Genomic DNA, 18,683 nt, shown 5'->3' with positions numbered 1-18,683 from the left:
CTTCCCTCCCTCCCCCCCCAAAAAAAAAAAAAAAAAAAAAAAACAACAACAACAACAAAATTCGTAGTAAAATAACGGAAAAAAACAACAACTCCATCGTCCCCACATTAATAAGCCCTTCCCTAACTACACCATACCCAGCCCTTTCTACCGCACCCGTTTTTTTCATTTATTTCTCGTTTTCATATTTACAGTTGCTACCTCGGGCATTGACTGGATATTTGCGACCAAGCCAAATTGCACCTGGCAGCCGGCCGGTGGCAGGCACTCAGAAGACTCGGTGTAGTGTCACTGCCAACCGCCAATGCACCTGTTAAATCATTTTTTCGTTTTCGTTTTTTTGCTCTTCTCTTTTCTCTGACGCTCTAACCTCGCGCTTGTAGACATGGTCCGGCAAGGCAAGCCGCTTATTGTTCTCATTGTAAAGCAAAAAGTGCTGTACAAAGAAGACAAGGTCGTACAATATGCTTACGGAACCGAGAGCAAATTTTATGGGGTTGCCTGTCATGCCATCCCAGTCGCTCGTCACCCAGCTGTCAATCACCTCCTGTAAGATGCTTAGTATACCGCCTGTGAAGTCGAGCAAAATGTTCCAGATGTTCCACCCAATCGTGCATTTCCTTTTGTAGTTTAGGTATACCTGCGGTACGTACTTCACAATACTGATGCCCAGTTTGATCAAACTCAGGCCGTACAGAAGGTCGAGATAATTGAAGAAGACGTCACGCTTCACGCCCCCAGCAATGAGGCAGGTCCACAGCACAATGACAAAGAATATAAGGACGATGAGTCCAGTCGCAAGGATGCTCATCTTCTGGCCGCCACGATCAAAGAAGATAATCTGCAAGCCATTCAAAAGGCAGCATACCAATGCATACACCGCAAAAACAACATCATTCAGAGCCACATTGTTACTCGACCCATTGTGGCGATCCTTGTACATATTATTTACGTTGTTATTGGCGTAGAAACACAGCGTATAAACGGAGTAACACAAGAATCCGACAATGTTCAGGTAAACAAATTCAAAGCTCTGTCCCACAACACTCCACCGGCGCGTGTTGAAGTACAACTGTGGCAAGAATGAAACTCCCCACGCCAAGAAGTAAATCCAGCCAATCAATGCCGAGATGCGATCCCACGGCTTCGGGTCATTGTTTTTTATTGGCGTCGTAAAGGCAAAAAGCACCCCACCCGCAACAATAAGAAGCGCGCAGATTGGTGCCACCACGCGAGGCGGAATAACGTATTTCCCCAGTTTGATCCCTGACGGATCTGCAAGCAAATTGTGCTCTGCATTCACATCGTCATTCTCATGTGGTTCCTTATCGCTGTGCTTATTCCTCTCCAAAGAGTGATCGCATTTCTCGTCACGATGCAAATCATTATGAGGAGAGTCCACCGGCACACTCGTCATTTCACACGTGGGTTCTGTGCCACAATTCGCCGTTGTGTCTGGTTTCATTTTTGTAAATCGGGCAAATGTTTTATTACTTCTTTGTGTAATCTAAGAAGGAAAACAACAACAACAAAAAACAAAAAAGAGCATGCGTAAAAAAAGAAAAAATGATAGTAAAATCTCTTTATGCCGCGTGCAGTGAAGAGCGTTGACAACAGGTGAAATACAGGAGTGCGCCCAGATGGTTTCTTCTCTCATTCCGTTATACACATCGCGGCAGCATTGGCCCACAACGCACACCAACATTGGCCAAATAGTTCCGCTGTGGGTGCAGATAGTCACACGCAGACACCCCAGCGCAAACTGCAAAGACGCACATTTCCCCCTCCTGCCACAATGCTCCCAAAATTATTTGTGTCTCACCCGCGCCGCCAATACCCACAACAACAACAACAACTACAAAAAGCCGCACCCATCGTCCTTCCATCTCCAAGGGGTTCGGGCAGCCCCAATCCACACGGCCCAAAGGCACGCCAAACCCAAAGAAAATACCGGAGCAAAAATGGATAAAGTGGACGACCAACACACCAGCAAATAAAAAAAAACAAAAAAAACAGGAGCCGCAATAAAGGCAAAGACCAGGCAAAACCATCAACATCTTTTTTTTCTTTTTTTAAATTTCTTTGCTGAGGGTTGTTCTTGCTGTTTTTTGTTTTTGTTTGGGCTAAAGGGCAGAGAGAAGTTCGTTCGCCATTTCAGCCAACTGCCAGTGGTTCCATATTATTTTTCTCTTTTGCTCCACAAATTGATTTTCAAACGCCCTATCGATTGCTGTGGGCCGGGCTCCCGAGTGCCAAACTTTGAGTTGGCTCACCATTCGGTCGAGGATGATGTACTTTCTCCAGTGGAGAAGAACAATTTCCCGTGTCTTTTTACCCGGATCTGTGGATGGGTAAAGTTCATCCGTGCGGAGAGTCAAGAAGGATGGCATCTCATCCTTCAGCCGCGTCATTTTCCCCAAGTAGTGTTGGAGCGGTGGGATTAGCGGATGGGCGTCAACGTCCAAAATGCCTCGCATGTAATTTTCCAGCGATTTTCCTTTTGCCACATCCTTCTCGCTACAAATCCCCAAAACCTCATGAAGGCGCGTGACGTTTTGGGACGTACTTTCGGGAATTAACGCAACAATTCGTGGCTGCGTGAGTACCCGTTGCAGGATCGGGTGGTGCAGGCCCCGATGCACTGCAACGGCCCCGTGCAGATCGTTCAAGCGCACAAGAGCGACAACAAGCTCAACAAGATATTTGTAAAGTTTCAAAAAATTTTCGGCTGCTGATGATATATGCCCTGCGTCTCTCATTTGATGGCCGTCAAGGGCCGCCGCGTGCAGGAGAACAGAGACCGTCCATGCGGAAAGATCCGTTGATGAAGCGAGAAAAGCACCCACGGGAGTGAGATGGAAGGAACTGGAGCTCAAATAGGCGGCGGAAGAGCGGTGCAGCACTTTCAGTACCTCTTCAGCCTGCAGCGATGTGAACAGGTGCAAATGAAGGGACACGAGGCCTGCAGCGTACTGCTCCACCGACAGGGCGAGAAAGAGATTCACGACTTCCTGCAATTTATCGACCCAAGACTCCGTGCGAAATTCCGTGGAGGGCCCAACGTCGGTCAGGGCACGCAGCAAAAAAATACATGTCGGATACGCCTGTCTTCTCGCGAAGGAATTTTCCTCCGCCGCCACTGTGCGACTCGGCGATGAAGACGTTAAAGTTGGTGGCCCATCAGTTAAACGATGCTGCCGTGTGGCGAGGGTGCCGGTTCTTTTTTTCTCCGCGGCTGCTGAAATGCTGTCCCGTACAAATTCCATCATTGCATGAAGCTGCGAGGGGCAATCACTCCACGGCTGAGAAATAGAGGAGCAGTCATCCAAAAAAAGATGAATACTGTGATGCATTGCATCATCAAAGTGTTGTGGGTATTCGCGAAGCCAGAGCGTTAACACAGACATGACGCGCATCTGTATACTTTGGCAAACAAATAACCAAAGTGAGGCACTGGGAGAGAAACTGTTCACTCCTCCCTTTACGGCTTTTTCGTCACCTCTGTGGGTGCGTGTTATACGCGATACGGATAAGAAAGCAGAAAGAGAAGTTCCTGGCGCATGAACACGAATGCCGTGCGCTTCAAAGTTTTCAAACCCGAGCTTCACTGATAATGGCACCGTAAATCGTTCCATGAGTTTGGCGAGTACTGTGTGGGACGACGTGAAGTAGCGGTGCTGCCGTAGGAACGCGTGTGTAAATTCTTCCTGTGCCAACAACTTCTCCTCCGAGGGCGTTGAAAGAGGCAACACGCTGACGTGCGTCAGTGCTTCTATGATTTGATGCAACGTACCGAACATGGGCATCCCGTGGCCGTCCCACCCCACCCCCGCGACGTATAATGCGTCCACGTCGTCCTGCACGGACCACATGTGTTTGTCGTTCGAGTCCAACGCATACCGCACAAACGTCTCGTCGGGTGCGGGAAGGTCCATCGACTTAAATTGTGAGGTGAGCTTCGATGCGCCATCCGACAACAGCTGGCGCACGACCAACCTGGTGGCAGCGTATGAGCAGAGGCACCACTCCAACGCCCCAGCGGATGGTCCCACAGAAGGTGGCTGGGATCCAGTTCTGTCCTCGCGGGATGGCTGTCTAATAGTCGTTGCGTCGTCGGTGGAGGCCCGTGTCGATTCGACATGGCGTCTCATATCCGCAGCCACCTCCCGCATGCCAGCGGATTGCAGATACTCCGCCACAATTTCATGGAGTGTGTCGGGCGTAATCAGAGGGCTGCGCCCGTCAACCGTGGCGGGTTCCGGCGGGGCCCCCATGCGGGTAAACGCCCGTGCTTTTATCCCCAACACAAGTGAAGTGAGCAATAAACACACAGAGAGAGAGAGAGACACAGAAAAGACAAAAAAAAAAAAACAGGGGGCGGGGTGATGATTACACTCCTTCAACCTTCCAGAAGAAAGAAAAAAAAAAAAAAAAACCGAATGGAGCGGGAAAAACGGGAAATAAAGGGAAAAACAAAAGACAAATTCAAACAAAACACATTGTGGCAAGCGAAATAGAGGGCAGTGGGGAGGCAGTCAAGCAATTACGCAAAGAAACATAAAAAAAAAAAAAACAACAAGTTCAAAGCAATGGCCGTACAAAAACAACAACAACAACAACAAAAAGGGGTAAAGACAGTAAAATTAATACATCTAGCCAAACGCTCTGTGTAGATCTCGTTGGACTCATTTGAATTTACATGAGAAAAATATAACATTTAACTACATAAGTGAAACAATAAGATCACGTAAGATTATATATATATAGATACAGATATATAGATATAGATATATCCATGAAGAAAAAAAAAAATCTCTATTGCTTAATAAATAAACACGTTTCCATCCATTACTTTGGGTCTGTGTTCTCAGACCCGTGACTCGTGACAGGAGGCTCGAGGAACCGTAAGACGGGGTAAAAGCGACCGTTCTCATCATGGCATTGCGTCATACGCTGAACAATGTCAAGGATATTCTGTTGAGTGAAGCATTCAAACTCACACCCATCCAGCGTATCGATATTCAACAGTCGAAAACGCAAGTCAGTCTCCAAGAGGGGGTGTTGATCCGACCAAAGATCCCTCTCGCGTCCAGAAACGGATTCAGCGAGAAGAAACGCACGAAAAGAGCGGTTTGCAAGAAAAGGGGCAATTTCATCTTCCAGAAACTTCTTCAATGCCCGTGACAACACATCAATGTCTTTCCCATTCTTTTCTTGCTCGTGTATGGGAAGATCGAGGCCTATTTTGGTGGCGAAACGGACATCACAAGCCACCTCTGCTGCCACGCATATACCGCCTACTGTCACAGAATGAATACACAATGCGGCACGAGGAATATAGTCATTCAATAAAAGACATGGTGTGCGATCAATGGCTGCGGCAAGCAATGAACACTCGGAAAGAAGGTTCAAGAAATCTTTCCCGTAAGTGCAAGGCACACCAACATACTGCAGGTTGCCAAGACTCGATTTCGAGACATTTCTGGTCCGGGGAAGGTGAAAGGATGAGGGTATAAATGTAGGTGCAATCTTTGACAGCGGGAGATGTAACGGGACTGTCTGAATGAAAGAGCGTTCAAGCTCGAGCGCGTCAACGGCACTCGCCAATTCTACCCTCCCCGACGTTGACAGACACCGTGGGCAGGGCACAATAGCCACGAAGGGGGTTTTCGCCAGTAAACCATTGATGTGATACCACCTTTTAATCATATCTTCTCCAAGTTCCATCTCGGCGCGGCGTGCAACCCAGCCGGCAAAAGATGCATCGCCCAGTGAAGTGGCCTCCGCATCCTGAACCTGTCTCGTCAGGCGATCGCTCTCCTCCTGCTGCCGAGCTTCGGTGGCAAAAAAACGATGCATCTCTTCATTCCAGGCGTTCTGTTGGTGCCGCATCTGGTCGACGGCATATAAGACACTCTCCACCATTTCCTTCGGCGGCGGAAGAGCCATCTCGTGATCGCTGCAAACTTCGCTCATCCGCCGCACGGTTTCCGTGGGTGCGTCAAAGCAGAGAAGGGTGGGTGGGGGGTCGTGTCTCTCCCTTCTATCCTATCCTTCTCTCTCTCTCTCTTTTTTTTTCTTCTCCTTCGGTTGTTGTTGTTTTTGCTCCTTCACTTTTATGTTGTGTTCCTTCCTTCCTTCAATCACTTTTGGCAGGCGGTGCCCTTCACTCTGTAATTTCCCCTCCTAACTTTTAGGGTGCGGGTGACAAATAAAAAAAAAAAAAAAAAATTGACAGCGTGGTATAATCCTTTTTTTTTCTTTTTTTTTTTTAAGCCGCCTCCGCTCCCCTCGCATCCAAGTGAATAAAAAAAAAAAAAATAATAAAAAGAGAGAAAGAAATGAAGAAAAGGAGATGTTTAGCGGGAACGGGTTCATGTGCCGCATCCCTTCATTTTCCTTCCAACCCCTTCCTGAACCTTTTTTTTTTTTTTCTTTTCTTTTCCTCCCTTCGCCATTTTTAAAAAGAAGCTCCACTCGCCTTTCAAGTCCATGCAAATATTCACTACACCAAACGGGAACTTTGCATTCCCGCGTGTCTTATTCTTTTTATTTTTATTTTTATCCTCCCCTCCCTTTCCCCTCTGATTCATATGCGTGCTTAAATTTCACTTAAATTTAGCCTTTAATGCGCCACGCATGCGATCGCTTTCCCCTTTTCGGCGGGCAGCGCACTCCTCCACCCTGGGATGCACTGCACCGTCCCTTTGAGACTACCCCAGCGAGAGTTTCTCCTTGAGGTCCTTCTTGTTCACCTTTCCTGTGGGGTTCCGCGGGATCTCCGGCAGAATGATGAATCGGCCCGGGCACTTGTAGCTCGCGAGAACACCACGTGCGACTCCTTTCAGCTCCTCATTGAGCTCGGGTGATTCAAAGCGTTTAAAATTGGTTGGAATCCCCCAAGCCTTCAGCGCCGCTCGCTGAGCTGCAATAACCGCAACCACCTCCTCCCCCAATGTCTCGTCCTTGCAGCCTACGACGGCAATCTCGAAGAAAAGGTCCCTGCGGGAGAGCAACGCGGCCTCAATTTCCAACGCGGAGAGTTTAAAGCCGCGGCACTTTATAATGTCGGTGCCAGAGCGACCAAGAATGGTGAAGACGGCATCCTCTTTTTCATCCCGGGGCGTTCGTACACCGACGGTGTCGTCCGTGTTGAAGTAGCGACGACCCTCTTGGCTCACAACGAGTTCCTTTTTCGTCGCCACGGGATTTCCCCAGTAGCGGTCAAACAAGGATTTGGAGTTGATGGCGAGTTGGCCAATCTCGTCATAATTCGTCGTGTTTCTTCCCTCTCCTGCGTTTTCATCCTCTTCCCTTGCGAGGGGAGATTTGCTATGCACAAAGACGCGCACTGTCGGCAGCGGTGAGCCCACTGTACCAGGGATGCGCTTGTGTACGGGACGAAGCGGTTGGCTCAGAGCCATTCCAATCTCCGTCATACCGTACCGCTCTAGCAGTGTGTGCCCACTGATCTCACGGAACCCATCTAGGATCGGCACCGGGAGAGCTGCACTACCAGACACCATGAGCCGCACCCTTTGGGAAACGGCATTTTTGAATCCCGTCTTCTCAATGGGTGACATCTTTTGATTGACCGCAGCAACCAACTTGGTGTAAATTGTGGGGACGCCCATCACCAATGTAATGTCTCCCCGCTCCATTCGATGCGCAATACGAACTGGATCATCAAATTTAGTCAAAATACAACGCGCATTGGATGCTAAGCAACAAAGAAGAATATTAACAAGCCCATGGATATGATACATCGGCAACATGTGAAGAATGGTGTCCTCTGATGACCATTCCCATTTGGAACACAGTACTCTCACCATATTTCGAAGACTCGCATGGGTATGAACAGCACCTTTGGGTTTTGCCGTAGTGCCTGAAGTGTAAATCATCACACAGTCATCACGTTTGCTTGGTCGAAAAGAGCACTCCTCTACCCAATGACGATGGACGACATTAAGCGAATCAAGATGATCTGTATCGTAAAAGAGACCTGTTCCATCTTCGGCGTCATTGACAATGCAATGCGCTTTAAACTGTTCTCGTATCATTTTCTGACGCCATGCCTCACGGTGTCCTTCCGAGGCCGCTTGCTCGTGTGCTATTCTGTCCATAACGTCTTTTGCATCCTTGATTGGATTCCGCTCTTCCTCTGGGAGCAAATGCTCCGGTAGAATCACTCTGGTCGAGGCCTCGGAAACATCCCGCTTTTCCTGTATTTCCGCGAGTAATGTCTGTGCATCAAACAATGTTTCTACATCGTATGTACTCCGTGAAAACCAGGGGAAATTCGCCACGGGATTCCGCAGACTACTGAAGCTGCGTACTATACATGGATCGTATTCTCTCGGAAATTTTTCCTTCATCATTGCCGTGTCGCTCATCACGGCTCGGCACCTACTGTGCCCCAAAATGTATGACAACTCCGTCGCATAATTCTGCGAAGCGGAAATCGGAACAGCCATTTGATTCAGCGACCATGCCGCCAGGAGTGAGACCACGAAGGTGTACCCCGTGTCACCAATGATGGCAATGTTGTACCTTCCATCATCTTTCATGAAATCACAGCTCAGCACCTCGCCTTTGACATCCGAAAAGACACTTCGCACGTTACTCGGCCGGGGTCGCTGCACCCAACTGAGCGAAGGCTCTCCATATGCGACCATCAACGCCTCTCTTCGTTGGGTGATGACGTTTGACATAGAGAGCACATCCTTTTGCAGCTGCCCGTACGTGTAGCGTTCGGTCTTTCTCCCCGGAATCTCCACCACTATCGCCTCCTTCTTCACAGGCGCCGAAAAGACGCTCTGTAAAATCGAATTGTAGCCAAAGAGAGTGGCAAAAGGGACTTTGTCAAGCTGACACCGAAGAGAACGAAACATTGCGCTCCCCACCCCCCCCCGCTTTTTTATTTTACCTCTTTGATTTTTCCTTCTTTTCCCGTTTCTTTCTCTAAACACAAAAGCCCTTTTGTGTTGCCCCCTGCATTCTTCCGTCGCTCGGGCAGGGGAACAAACAAACAAACAAACAAAAACGAGGAGAGAGGGGAAAGAGGCGGGTCGGTAGAAAAAAAGCGCATGGACAGAAATAACGACCCGCACCGCCGTAAAAGCCAGTCACACAACCCAAAAGAGAAAACACATCAAACCGTCGCGGTTGCGACGGGGCAACCACTCACCTTTTCTTTTTTTTCCTTATCGTTTGTTTGTGTGGGTGTGCGAGGTCTCCCACACCTCAACATCCCGCCGCTCCGTCTCGCAAAAACTCCTCGGCTGCAAAAAGAAACCAACAACAACAACAAAAAAGCCTGCAAAAAAAAAAGAAAAAAATACATAAAACAAACGCCAAAAAATAAGAAAGTAAGGCGCGTGCGTACCATTCAATACTTCTCATATTTTTCTTTTCTTTTCCAATCTTCTCTTTCCTTCCTCTCCCCACTCAACCGAGCAATCCATCGTAAATAACCCTTATGCCAATGGAGAGAAAGCACATATAATATAATATAATATAATATAATATAATATAATATAATATAATATGTATATCTCATACATTTTTTTCTCCTTGACGTGTTGTTTCATTTTTTTTTTCCAAGCGTGTCCCTCTCCCTCGTTGATTGTACATCACTAGAGAGGCCTATGGATGAGGGAATTCATTGCACATGTACTCTCCTCACTTCCCACAGTAAGTCCCGTTTTTTCCCCTCATACCATGAACTTCCCCCAACAGCAGTTCTTTCTTTCTTCTTCCATGTGCACTTCTTATTTTTCTTTTCACTTCTTTACCAGAGATGTGAGTTTCGGCACAGCAATGAACAGGTCCTCTACAAGACCGTAGTCTGCCACCTGAAAAAAGGGCGCGTCAGCATCATTGTTGATGACGGCAATCACCTTCGCGTCCTTCATCCCAGCCACGTGCTGAATCGCCCCGGAGACGCCACAGCCAAGGTAGAAGTTCGGCGCCACCGTCTTGCCCGTCTGGCCAATCTGCATCTCGTTCGGACAGTAGCCGGCATCTACAACGGCGCGAGTCGCACCCACCGCCGCCTTCAACGGCTCTGCGAGTTCATTGAGAATTTTGAAGTTCTCGGCGTTTTTCAGACCGCGGCCACCGACAACGACATTGGCAGCCGTTTGCAGGTCTGGCTTTTCACTCGAGGCGACGGTGTCTTCAATCCACTTGGATTTTCCCTCCGCTTTCGTGGCCTCCACTTCCTTCGTTTGGGCACTACCGCCATCCAGCGGCGCGCGCTCGAAGCTGGTGCCGCGGATGGTGGCATACTTCACCGGGTCCAAAGACCGTACCGTACTGACAACGTTGCCAGCATACATGAGGCGAACAAAAGTGGAGTCATCCTTCACTTCTGTCACGTCTGAGATCGGCATCGCATCTGCTTTTGCTGCAGCACGAGGGATCACATTTTTTCCAAACGCGGATGTGCCTGCAAAGACATGTGTGTACCCATCCTTCACCACAGATGCAATGAGGGGGGCATACTCCTCGGGCAGACCCTTCTCGTATTGGTCACCCTTTGCGGCAAGCACGTTCTCAACTCCCTTCACTTTGGCGACATCCGCCGCTGTCTTCGTGGCGTCCTTTCCGGCGACAAGTGCGGTGACAGGGCCAACCTTCATTCCCGCCGTCACGGCGGCGAGTGTGGCAGGAGACACCTTACCATTGTGCATCTCAGCAACGACGAGCACCTTGCCGGCCATGGCAGAGAGAGTACGGCGCAGCATCCTTTTTTTTTTCTTCTCCAATTTTCTAGGTGTGGTTTTAAAGTTGCTGCTTCGTGGGGATCTTGTGTAAATGAATGCAACGCGTTTTACGTGAAGGGCTGCACCCTGCAGAAAAAAGGGAGAAGAAACAGAAACAACAACAACAACAAGAAAAAAAAAGAAAAGGGTGAGGTGAGACTCATTCGCGGCCGCCGACAGCAATACACGGGCACATGTTCGGCCAAGGCTTCATAAAGCAGACGGAGAAAAGGCATCATCCGCATCATCATCGGCGCCAACCGCCGCTGCGTCTCCTCCATCCCCGCGCTTACGAGAACGTTGATGAAATTACATCATCTCCTGCTGCCCGGTAGGCATGGGAGCAACAAATACAAAAAGTGAGAGAAATGGCGATTCCACCCGGATGTCCTCCCATGTTTTTTTCTTCACTACTCTATTCATTTCCAACCGACTGCCTCTCATTCAACGCACTCGACGGCATCACATCCAATTTCACCTTTTGAACGCTCTGTAAACGCCTTCAAGGTGTTTCCGCTGCAGCACCTCATCCCATGGCGGTGAACGACGTGCTCGGTCACATGCAGCCCATTCCACAGAGTAGAGGCATGTTTTAAACAGCGGGGCAAATTTCTTCAGCGCACATCAGCACTGGAAACGCCTTCTCTCCACTTGCCTCAATAAAACTTTTAAGTCACCCATTCCGGCGGAGCACGGACTTCATCGTGGAACGAAAGACCCCGCAGGGGATGAGCACCAGCATCAAACAAGCCTCCCATCTTCATGTTGTTCGCAAGGTGAACGATGGGGAGTCGCCGTTGCCACACGTGCGACCTTTGCTCGTCCAGGCGAAGAGGGAACTTGCGCACGACGTGAAAAAAAACAACAACAAAAAACAAAAAAACAGGGGTTCAGTGAAGCATCTCCCCAGTAAACTCCCGATGGGTCAATGCGCACTTCTGCCGGCACCAACACGTATTTGTTCTCCTCCCCTCCTTCTTTGGTCTGCCGAGCAAAATAAAAAAGAAAAAAATAAGAAAAAAAAAAAATAAAGAAAAAGAAATGTCGAGGGAAAACCCCAGGAGGATGTTCCACCCATCAACACAATACGGCCATGCGTAGTGACATGCAAAAGGAGCGGGCCATTCCCACCCGAGAAAAACAATTTTGGAAAAGACACACGTGTGACTTTCCACCGCCCTCTTTTTCTTGATACATGTCGCAAAGCAAATTTACATCTCAGTAAAAACAAAAACAAAAACAAAAAAATAAATAAAAGATGGAGAATCAGGAAGAGTTGGAGAAGAAAGAGAAGAGAGAGAGAGAGAGGATGATGGTGGGATCGGGGGGGAAGAGGAATGCCGCATAAGCAGCAACAAATCCAAAAAGAACTACAAAACAAGGAGAAGTTCATACATGCGCATGCAAAAAACGAAAACAAAAAACAAAAACAAAAAACCGCGGTGTAAATGGAAGAGATCGTAACAAACATGTAATGGAAGCAGCAAGAAGAACACAAAAAGAACTCGCACACACCCACACACGAGAGGAGGGGCAGAGGGAAATAAAAAACGAATACACACACACACAAAAAAAAAAAAGGAGTAAAGAAAGGCGCCATTTTGTATACAAAAGCCGCTTCACTCCGTAAATTTCTATAATGTGGTGTAAGAAGTCAAGAAAATATAGGTCTATATGTACACGTGCATGTACGTATCTATTCACAGGTTCATTCAGAAGAAGTGAGGGCGTTTCTGCTTGTTTTTTTTTTTCCCTTTTTTTTTTTGTCTGCCCTCTTCTTTGCAGCGCACCTTCCATTGCGTGATTTTACTCCCCCTTTTTTTTTCCTTTTTTTTTTGGGTGCCGGCGCCGGTGCACTCTTCACGTCCCCGATCGATTGGTACATGTGCCGCCATTCCATCACTCTCCGTTGCTTTGTTTCGTTCTTTAAGTCTTGATGCACACAAGGCGCATGTTTCCTTTTCCCTTCCACTTCCCACCTTTTCCACCCCACCGGCACCATCACTTGCCTCCTCAACCTTTTTTTTTCCCTTTTTTTTTTTTGTTTGCTTTATGTGTTCTTGCGGCGCCACATCAATTCCCTTTTTTTTTGCGGCGCGGCGGTCCAACCGCACCGGATGAATTTCTTTTCGTTTTGTTTTTTTTTCATTTTCTTTTCCTTTTTTCCCCCTTTTTCCATGTTTCCCATTGCTGTTGCCCTTCCCATGTACCCACACACTTCCCCCCGCTGCTGCTGCTGCTGCTGCTGCCTTACAGGGAGTGAATGTCGAGGTCGCCCACGGACCAAATCATAATTGCCCCCTCGTCCCCGACGGAGACGATCTTCTTGTTGTCAGGCGAGACCCGCACCTTCTGGATGTTGCAGCTGTGCGCCAACCCCACGGCGACGCAGACACCCTCGTCGTAGCCCCACACCTTCACGATGCGGTCATTGCCACCAGTGACAAAGAAGCGACCATCGGTGGAGATGGAGAGACTATTCACCTCACCCGTCTTGCTGCCAGGGATTTCACGAATGGCGCCACAGTCAACCGTGTCCCACCATGTGATGGTTTTGTTTGTTCCAGTTGTGAGCAGTTGGCTTTCATCTACAAAGTACTCCACGGCCCGAAACCTTGTTTGAGAGTAGATGACATCACGACGAACATGCCGCATCAGATCCCATACAATGCAGCTGCCATCATCACTGGCACTGACGCACTCCAGATTATTTTTTGAAATGCATATGGCGTTCACTGTGGCCTTGTGTTCCTTCATGGAGGCCACCAACTCACATGTCGCGCCTCGCACCTCCCAAAACCGGACAAGGCCGTCTGCACCGCCCGAAATAATGTGCTCGGATGTACTGTCAACACATACCGCGGTCACACCAGAGGAACTGCCACCCATATTTTTGATTCCCTCCCTCTTGTGAGCATCGTTGACAGCAAACACAAGCTTGCCAGACTGTGGACCAAACGCGCGCAGTTTACCATCATCCCAGCCGGAGACTATCAAAGAGCCATCCTTTGTAAACTGAATACAATTACACAGGAGCCCGGCAATCTGAATACGCAGAAGCTCATTGGAGTTGGATGCATTCCAGACTCTAATGTCGGGTCCACAACATGTTGCGAAGAGAGCACTGAAGCCCTCTGGAAATACGACATCATTCACCGTATCGCTGTGGCATGTCAAGCGCAATTCTGCATTGAAATTTCCGCTCTCTACAAGGTACACGTTGCTCTCCTCTGTACCCACAATAAAACCCTGCTGGACAACGGCAATCCCTGAGACAGCTCCTTGCACGGTTACCGATTTGAGCACCGTCAGGTTAATCTTGGAAAGCAAAGTCACTTCACCAGAGCCGCTCCCCACCAGAACGTCACCAGATCGGGTGAGAATCATGGAATTAATGCCGCCTGGTAACTTATTTTGTGGACCACTCATCTTGAAGGCATTGGCATCTCGTTCCAGCAGAACACATAACACGTCACCGCTTGTGGTGCCACAATAGGCATATCGATCCGTTTCCTCCACGACAATGGTTGTGATGCATCGACGGACGGTTCCCATGTTGACATCACTTGGACTCATCTTGCGGTCGTCTGGATCAATGGTCCAGACACGAAGTGACCCCACACCAGCAGTAATGAGTTTTTCACAATTACTGTTAAAGAAGGCCACCGCCTTGGATTCTGTATGGTGGGCAGGAGCACCACAGAGGGGACGTCCTGTTGAAACATCCCACACCACAACAGCCTTGTCATCCACGCCACCAATAGAAACGAGATACCGCTCATCCTTTGAAAACGCAAGCGCCTGAACCTTCACCTTATGGAGAAGCATACGATGCACCATCTGGCGTTCATCATAGTCAAAAATACAAACGTCTGCCTGAAATCCCGCATGTGTCACCTGTCCAGAGGCAACGAAACGCCCACTCGAGCTCACAGTGATGCAGCTGATCTTGTCGTTGTGTCCGTAGAGAAAGCTGGAGGCGGATCGATCATTTACCTTTTGAATAACAATGCATGCACCTAATCCATACACGAGGTTTTCTCCATCTGGGTGGGCAATAATACTGTTTGGGATTCGTCCCCCAAACCCAATGACGGATTCAAGGGCCAGCCGCGCTGTTTTCTCATACTCCTTGGCTGACATTTCAACAAAATTGGGTCGCTTTTCTTTCTTCCTTTTAAATATGTTTTTTTATTTTATTTTAAATTTTCTGTTTTGGCTGCTTTTGTCACTGTTATGGTGGACGTCAATGTCGCTGAGCGTGCGCAATGTGTGAGTGCCTCCGTCTATTTATGCCAACTCCCCTTTTCGTTTCTTTTCTGTTTTCTCTGTTTCCCTTCCCCCAACACGCAGATGCGTCTTAATTTCTTTCTTTCGTGTATTCTCAGCCTTTTTTTATTTTTCTTTTTTTCTTCCTGAGAGAGAGAGAGAGAGAAAGAAAAGGGGCAGGAGGCATCAAAAACCCCCAACAGTCGGATTACACGTGAGGCGAAGAAAAGAGAAAGAGTCGCGCACATCCGGTGACAACAACAGGAAAACAACAACAACTATGGAACGCACTTCCACTCCGCGCGGTGTCAAAGATGCAGCCACCGCCTCAGTTCCTCCACGACACGTTCCACAATCTTCTCGGGTTCCAACGCCGCGGATACTCGCACCCCAAACTCGCCCTTCTCCGGCCGCAGCGGCTCCAACGTGGCGTACTGCGATGCAAGTAAACAAGCCGGCATATACGCATGATGACGCCCCTGCAGGCGTTTGGAAATGAACCCGATGTCGCCAAAAAGCTCCACAAAGAACACCTTCACTCTTCCACTGTCGCCCAAGTGGTCCGAGCGAAGCACGTCCCTGTACGACTCTCGCAACGCGGAACATGCAAGCACGACACCGCCTCCTGCCGCCGCCCTCGACGCACCCTCTATGGCCTCAGTGCGCAGAATTTTCAGCCACGGCAAGCGGTCCTCATCATTAAGAGGCACACCCGACGCCATCTTTTCCACGTTGCCCGCGGGGTGATAATTGTCACCTTCTGCAAAGTCCCAGCCGAGCTCCTGTGCAAGGCGGAGACCAATTGTGCTCTTGCCCGTGCCCGAGGGGCCCATGACAACCACAGCCACCGGCACAGAGAGCGGAGGATGCGACGGAAGGGGGGAGACCGCCATTATTCGCCACCCTCTCGTTATTCCTCCTTCCGACCTCCCCCAACTTTCCTTTCAATACGTCCCCCACACGTGTCAAAAGGCGGCTGCCACAAAAGTAGAATAAAAGACAGGAAAATAAAAAAAAGTGAAAGTATCATAAACCATGAAACGATCACAAAAAGCCCAAATGCCATGATGTGTGTAAACAAACGCAAGAGTGGTGGAGGGAAAAATTGAATAAATACATACCGAGCTAGAAGTAAAAGGGGAGTAGCAAGACCAGAAACAAAATTAAGAAGTCTGCGTGCATGTGTTTCTTACCGCACGCAGTGAAACACACACACACACACAGAAACACACACGCACACAGAAACTATCAAGATGAAGGGCAAAAAAGGGGATTCAAACTATTAGAGCCCTCTACTTGCCGCATCATGCGCCTATATATATATATATATATCCAGTCCTTGCCCTCCCCCTTTTTTTTCTTTCTTCTCCACCCACCTCACTGGTTGTTGCCCGTCAAGCGTTGTCCTTGGCGCCCCCGCTAACTCCCAACACAAGGTGCTCAAGACCTAAAGTCTTCAGTTTAAGGAAATAATCCACAGGCACAAACAGCGGGAGCTCCATCCGTGTGAAGAATGACACAACGTCGTCCACGGCAGCATTGAAACTGGAGGTATTGTTTGCGGGGCGCAACTTCCTCTCCTTTTTTGCGAGTTTTGTGTCACCTGAATTCTCGGAGCAAGGGCAGGGGAGGGTGCTTGCCTGTCCCTGGAAGGCTGGGCGAAGCTCCAGTGCGGCATTCAGAAGCGGCAACCACGCCGTGAGGTCCTTGTTCTCCACGCGGCGAATGTACTCGGTATCGCGACGAATTTCCTCCACAGGACCAATAAGAACGCATGCAACAGGTGAGGTTAAAAGATCCACCGTTTTCTCCACAGATGTCAAAGTGCCCAACTTTCCCAAATGGTCAAAAATGTTGCCTCGCGTAAAGTACGCAAATGTTGGCAGAGCAATTATATCATGAATACACGGATTGCACACCACACTGCACTCTGCGGCGCGCAAAAAAACAACGTGACAAGAGACTTCTTTCGCAAGCGATTTATATAGAAGCGGGGCAGGTGGCCACGGGAGTAGACCCTGCATATCTTCCTCCTTCTTTCTCCCATCATCACTGTTATGACTACAACAGTGGACGGGAGAAAATGTTTCTTCGGGAATGGCTGCGGCAGAAAGAACTAAATACATCAAAAGCATGTACTGATCGTATCCCACAAGAGGGGTAGCGCGAGGGGTGTCGCCAAGCATGCGTGGATTTAGTTCGATAAGGATCGGCATTCCCTGAGAGACACTACCAAAACGATTATCTATGCGAACTTCGCAATGTGAACATCCCTGCCGCATGCCAAGGGCATCAACACATTGAAGGGTATACGCCACAACGCGCCTTACCTCAGAGCTCGGATCCAACTCCGCCAAGTTATGCACAAATTCAATACGATCATACAAAAGTGCCGTGCTGTTTTGTTGAACCGGAAGTCTGCCACGCCCCGTACATTTATACTCACGTCTGAGTCTCTCCTCCACAGAAGGAAGGAGTCTTGTGCTGTACAACGAAATGGGATACTTCCAGCTTTTCCAAACATCAGAGACAACATGCTTTCCGTTGTAGCTCACAATGTTCACAACGTATTCTTGTCCCTCAATGTATTCCTGCAAGAGCATATGAGACGCATCCGTCATTTGGGTTGTCTTCACGTTACGTGTGAGAGAAAAGGCGGTGTCGATTTCTTCGTCGCTGTAACAAATGGTCACCAGCTCCGATCCTGCGCCACTCACGGGTTTAACAATAACGGGGAATGGAATTTTCTGCTCCCGTCTCCAGCGCTTCGCATCCGCGGCGCTAAATCCAGAAATGCCGCGAATATGCGTCAGACCGTGGGCCTTCAGAGCCCGTTGCATACCATCCTTATCTTGTCTTTGCTTGACTGACGTGAGTACATCGTTCCCCAAGAGGATTCGGGTACGTCTGCGGGGGGGTTGCAGTATAACTTGTTCACTTCTTATCGTCCTTGTCACATCATTTCCAAGGGAAATTCCCGATGTGAAGTTTATACTACGCCCGTTGCTGCTCAAGACACAGGGTCCTCGTAGAGTACAGGCACGAGGCGGCTGCATTCCGCCAAAATGTCTGGCGTGCAGGTAGTCCACCAGGGGCACAAGACCGTCCACGGTGGTGGTAAACGCCACGATGTCCATAAACCCCTCCGCAAGAATGTTGTTTTGATAATACTCCTCGTAGCTGTCAAAATCCGTAATGATGCCAGATTCGACATCCAGAAAAAAAATTTCAACCTCGGGACTACTGTTGATTCGCTCCGCCACCTCACCCCACGTGAGCGTCGGATAGCCACTGCTAGGTTCATCAAGATGTTCCTCGCGGAAGCACGGCAGCTGGGTTTTGCCTATCGGTAGCATGGACTTGCTCAAATTGCGAAAGTAGTTCCTTTGCTGAGAAAACACCTCAAGCGCCATCAGAGATGGCATACGCCTGCGCCGCAATTCCTCCACACAACCCTCAATATCCGGCCACCAGCGATAAAGAAGTCGAGATGCCGTTTCCTCTGAGCAGCCGAGACTCCGCAGCGTCTCATACGCCCGCTGGTCAATGTTGCTTTGCGTCATTTCCGCAGTTGCACGCAGTTTCTTTTTATTTTCGGCGTAAACAATCACCGGTTCCAACCGAACTTCCACTAGGATGCCATTCAAG

At 48.9% G+C, this 18,683-nt stretch overlaps 8 protein-coding genes across 8 annotated transcripts, besides 22 other annotated features; all 8 read right to left on the bottom strand.

Moving 5' to 3' along the window:
- Nucleotides 1-2,006: a sequence feature (heterozygous, Esmeraldo-like haplotype).
- Nucleotides 20-43: a microsatellite.
- Nucleotides 314-1,465, bottom strand: Tc00.1047053511693.130 (uncharacterized protein; the record flags this gene model as incomplete). The annotated part of the gene is made up of 1 exon (XM_808269.1): nucleotides 314-1,465. The coding sequence occupies one exon, from the start codon at nucleotides 1,463-1,465 to the stop codon at nucleotides 314-316; it is 1,152 nt and encodes a 383-aa protein (XP_813362.1).
- Nucleotides 2,007-2,653: a sequence feature (areas merged during assembly that could not be assigned to a particular haplotype. This can correspond to areas where the two haplotypes were merged or to regions with more than two copies in the genome that were merged during assembly.).
- Tc00.1047053511693.120 (uncharacterized protein) lies at nucleotides 2,124-4,274 on the bottom strand (the record flags this gene model as incomplete). Its single annotated transcript, XM_808268.1, has 1 exon — nucleotides 2,124-4,274. The coding sequence occupies one exon, from the start codon at nucleotides 4,272-4,274 to the stop codon at nucleotides 2,124-2,126; it is 2,151 nt and encodes a 716-aa protein (XP_813361.1).
- Nucleotides 2,654-18,683: part of a sequence feature (heterozygous, Esmeraldo-like haplotype) that runs on past the window's edge.
- Nucleotides 4,410-4,484: a sequence feature (T-rich).
- Nucleotides 4,598-4,622: a microsatellite.
- Nucleotides 4,755-4,793: a microsatellite.
- Nucleotides 4,849-5,976, bottom strand: Tc00.1047053511693.110 (hypothetical protein, conserved; the record flags this gene model as incomplete). The annotated part of the gene is made up of 1 exon (XM_808267.1): nucleotides 4,849-5,976. One exon carries the CDS (start codon nucleotides 5,974-5,976, stop codon nucleotides 4,849-4,851), a length of 1,128 nt encoding a protein of 375 aa, XP_813360.1.
- Nucleotides 6,034-6,088: a sequence feature (GA-rich).
- Nucleotides 6,210-6,233: a sequence feature (AT_rich).
- Nucleotides 6,305-6,351: a sequence feature (T-rich).
- Nucleotides 6,420-6,445: a microsatellite.
- Nucleotides 6,714-8,891, bottom strand: Tc00.1047053511693.100 (long-chain-fatty-acid-CoA ligase protein, putative; the record flags this gene model as incomplete). Its single annotated transcript, XM_808266.1, has 1 exon — nucleotides 6,714-8,891. One exon carries the CDS (start codon nucleotides 8,889-8,891, stop codon nucleotides 6,714-6,716), a length of 2,178 nt encoding a protein of 725 aa, XP_813359.1.
- Nucleotides 9,020-9,041: a microsatellite.
- Nucleotides 9,286-9,368: a sequence feature (T-rich).
- Nucleotides 9,500-9,548: a microsatellite.
- Nucleotides 9,783-10,748, bottom strand: Tc00.1047053511693.90 (electron-transfer-flavoprotein, alpha polypeptide, putative; the record flags this gene model as incomplete). Its single annotated transcript, XM_808265.1, has 1 exon — nucleotides 9,783-10,748. One exon carries the CDS (start codon nucleotides 10,746-10,748, stop codon nucleotides 9,783-9,785), a length of 966 nt encoding a protein of 321 aa, XP_813358.1.
- Nucleotides 10,860-10,913: a sequence feature (T-rich).
- Nucleotides 11,760-11,808: a microsatellite.
- Nucleotides 11,990-12,023: a microsatellite.
- Nucleotides 12,173-12,202: a microsatellite.
- Nucleotides 12,889-12,931: a microsatellite.
- Nucleotides 12,993-13,015: a microsatellite.
- Nucleotides 13,017-14,909, bottom strand: Tc00.1047053511693.70 (hypothetical protein, conserved; the record flags this gene model as incomplete). Its single annotated transcript, XM_808264.1, has 1 exon — nucleotides 13,017-14,909. One exon carries the CDS (start codon nucleotides 14,907-14,909, stop codon nucleotides 13,017-13,019), a length of 1,893 nt encoding a protein of 630 aa, XP_813357.1.
- Nucleotides 14,942-14,976: a sequence feature (AT_rich).
- Nucleotides 15,344-15,928, bottom strand: Tc00.1047053511693.60 (hypothetical protein, conserved; the record flags this gene model as incomplete). Its single annotated transcript, XM_808263.1, has 1 exon — nucleotides 15,344-15,928. The coding sequence occupies one exon, from the start codon at nucleotides 15,926-15,928 to the stop codon at nucleotides 15,344-15,346; it is 585 nt and encodes a 194-aa protein (XP_813356.1).
- Nucleotides 16,242-16,276: a microsatellite.
- On the bottom strand, nucleotides 16,430-18,598 carry Tc00.1047053511693.50 (hypothetical protein, conserved; the record flags this gene model as incomplete). The annotated part of the gene is made up of 1 exon (XM_808262.1): nucleotides 16,430-18,598. One exon carries the CDS (start codon nucleotides 18,596-18,598, stop codon nucleotides 16,430-16,432), a length of 2,169 nt encoding a protein of 722 aa, XP_813355.1.

The sequence above is a fragment of the Trypanosoma cruzi genome, genomic scaffold (genome assembly GCF_000209065.1).
Source record: "Trypanosoma cruzi strain CL Brener 1047053517157 genomic scaffold, whole genome shotgun sequence".
NCBI classification, from domain to species: domain Eukaryota; phylum Euglenozoa; class Kinetoplastea; order Trypanosomatida; family Trypanosomatidae; genus Trypanosoma; species Trypanosoma cruzi.
This window is presented reverse-complemented; position numbering and strand designations above follow the sequence as displayed.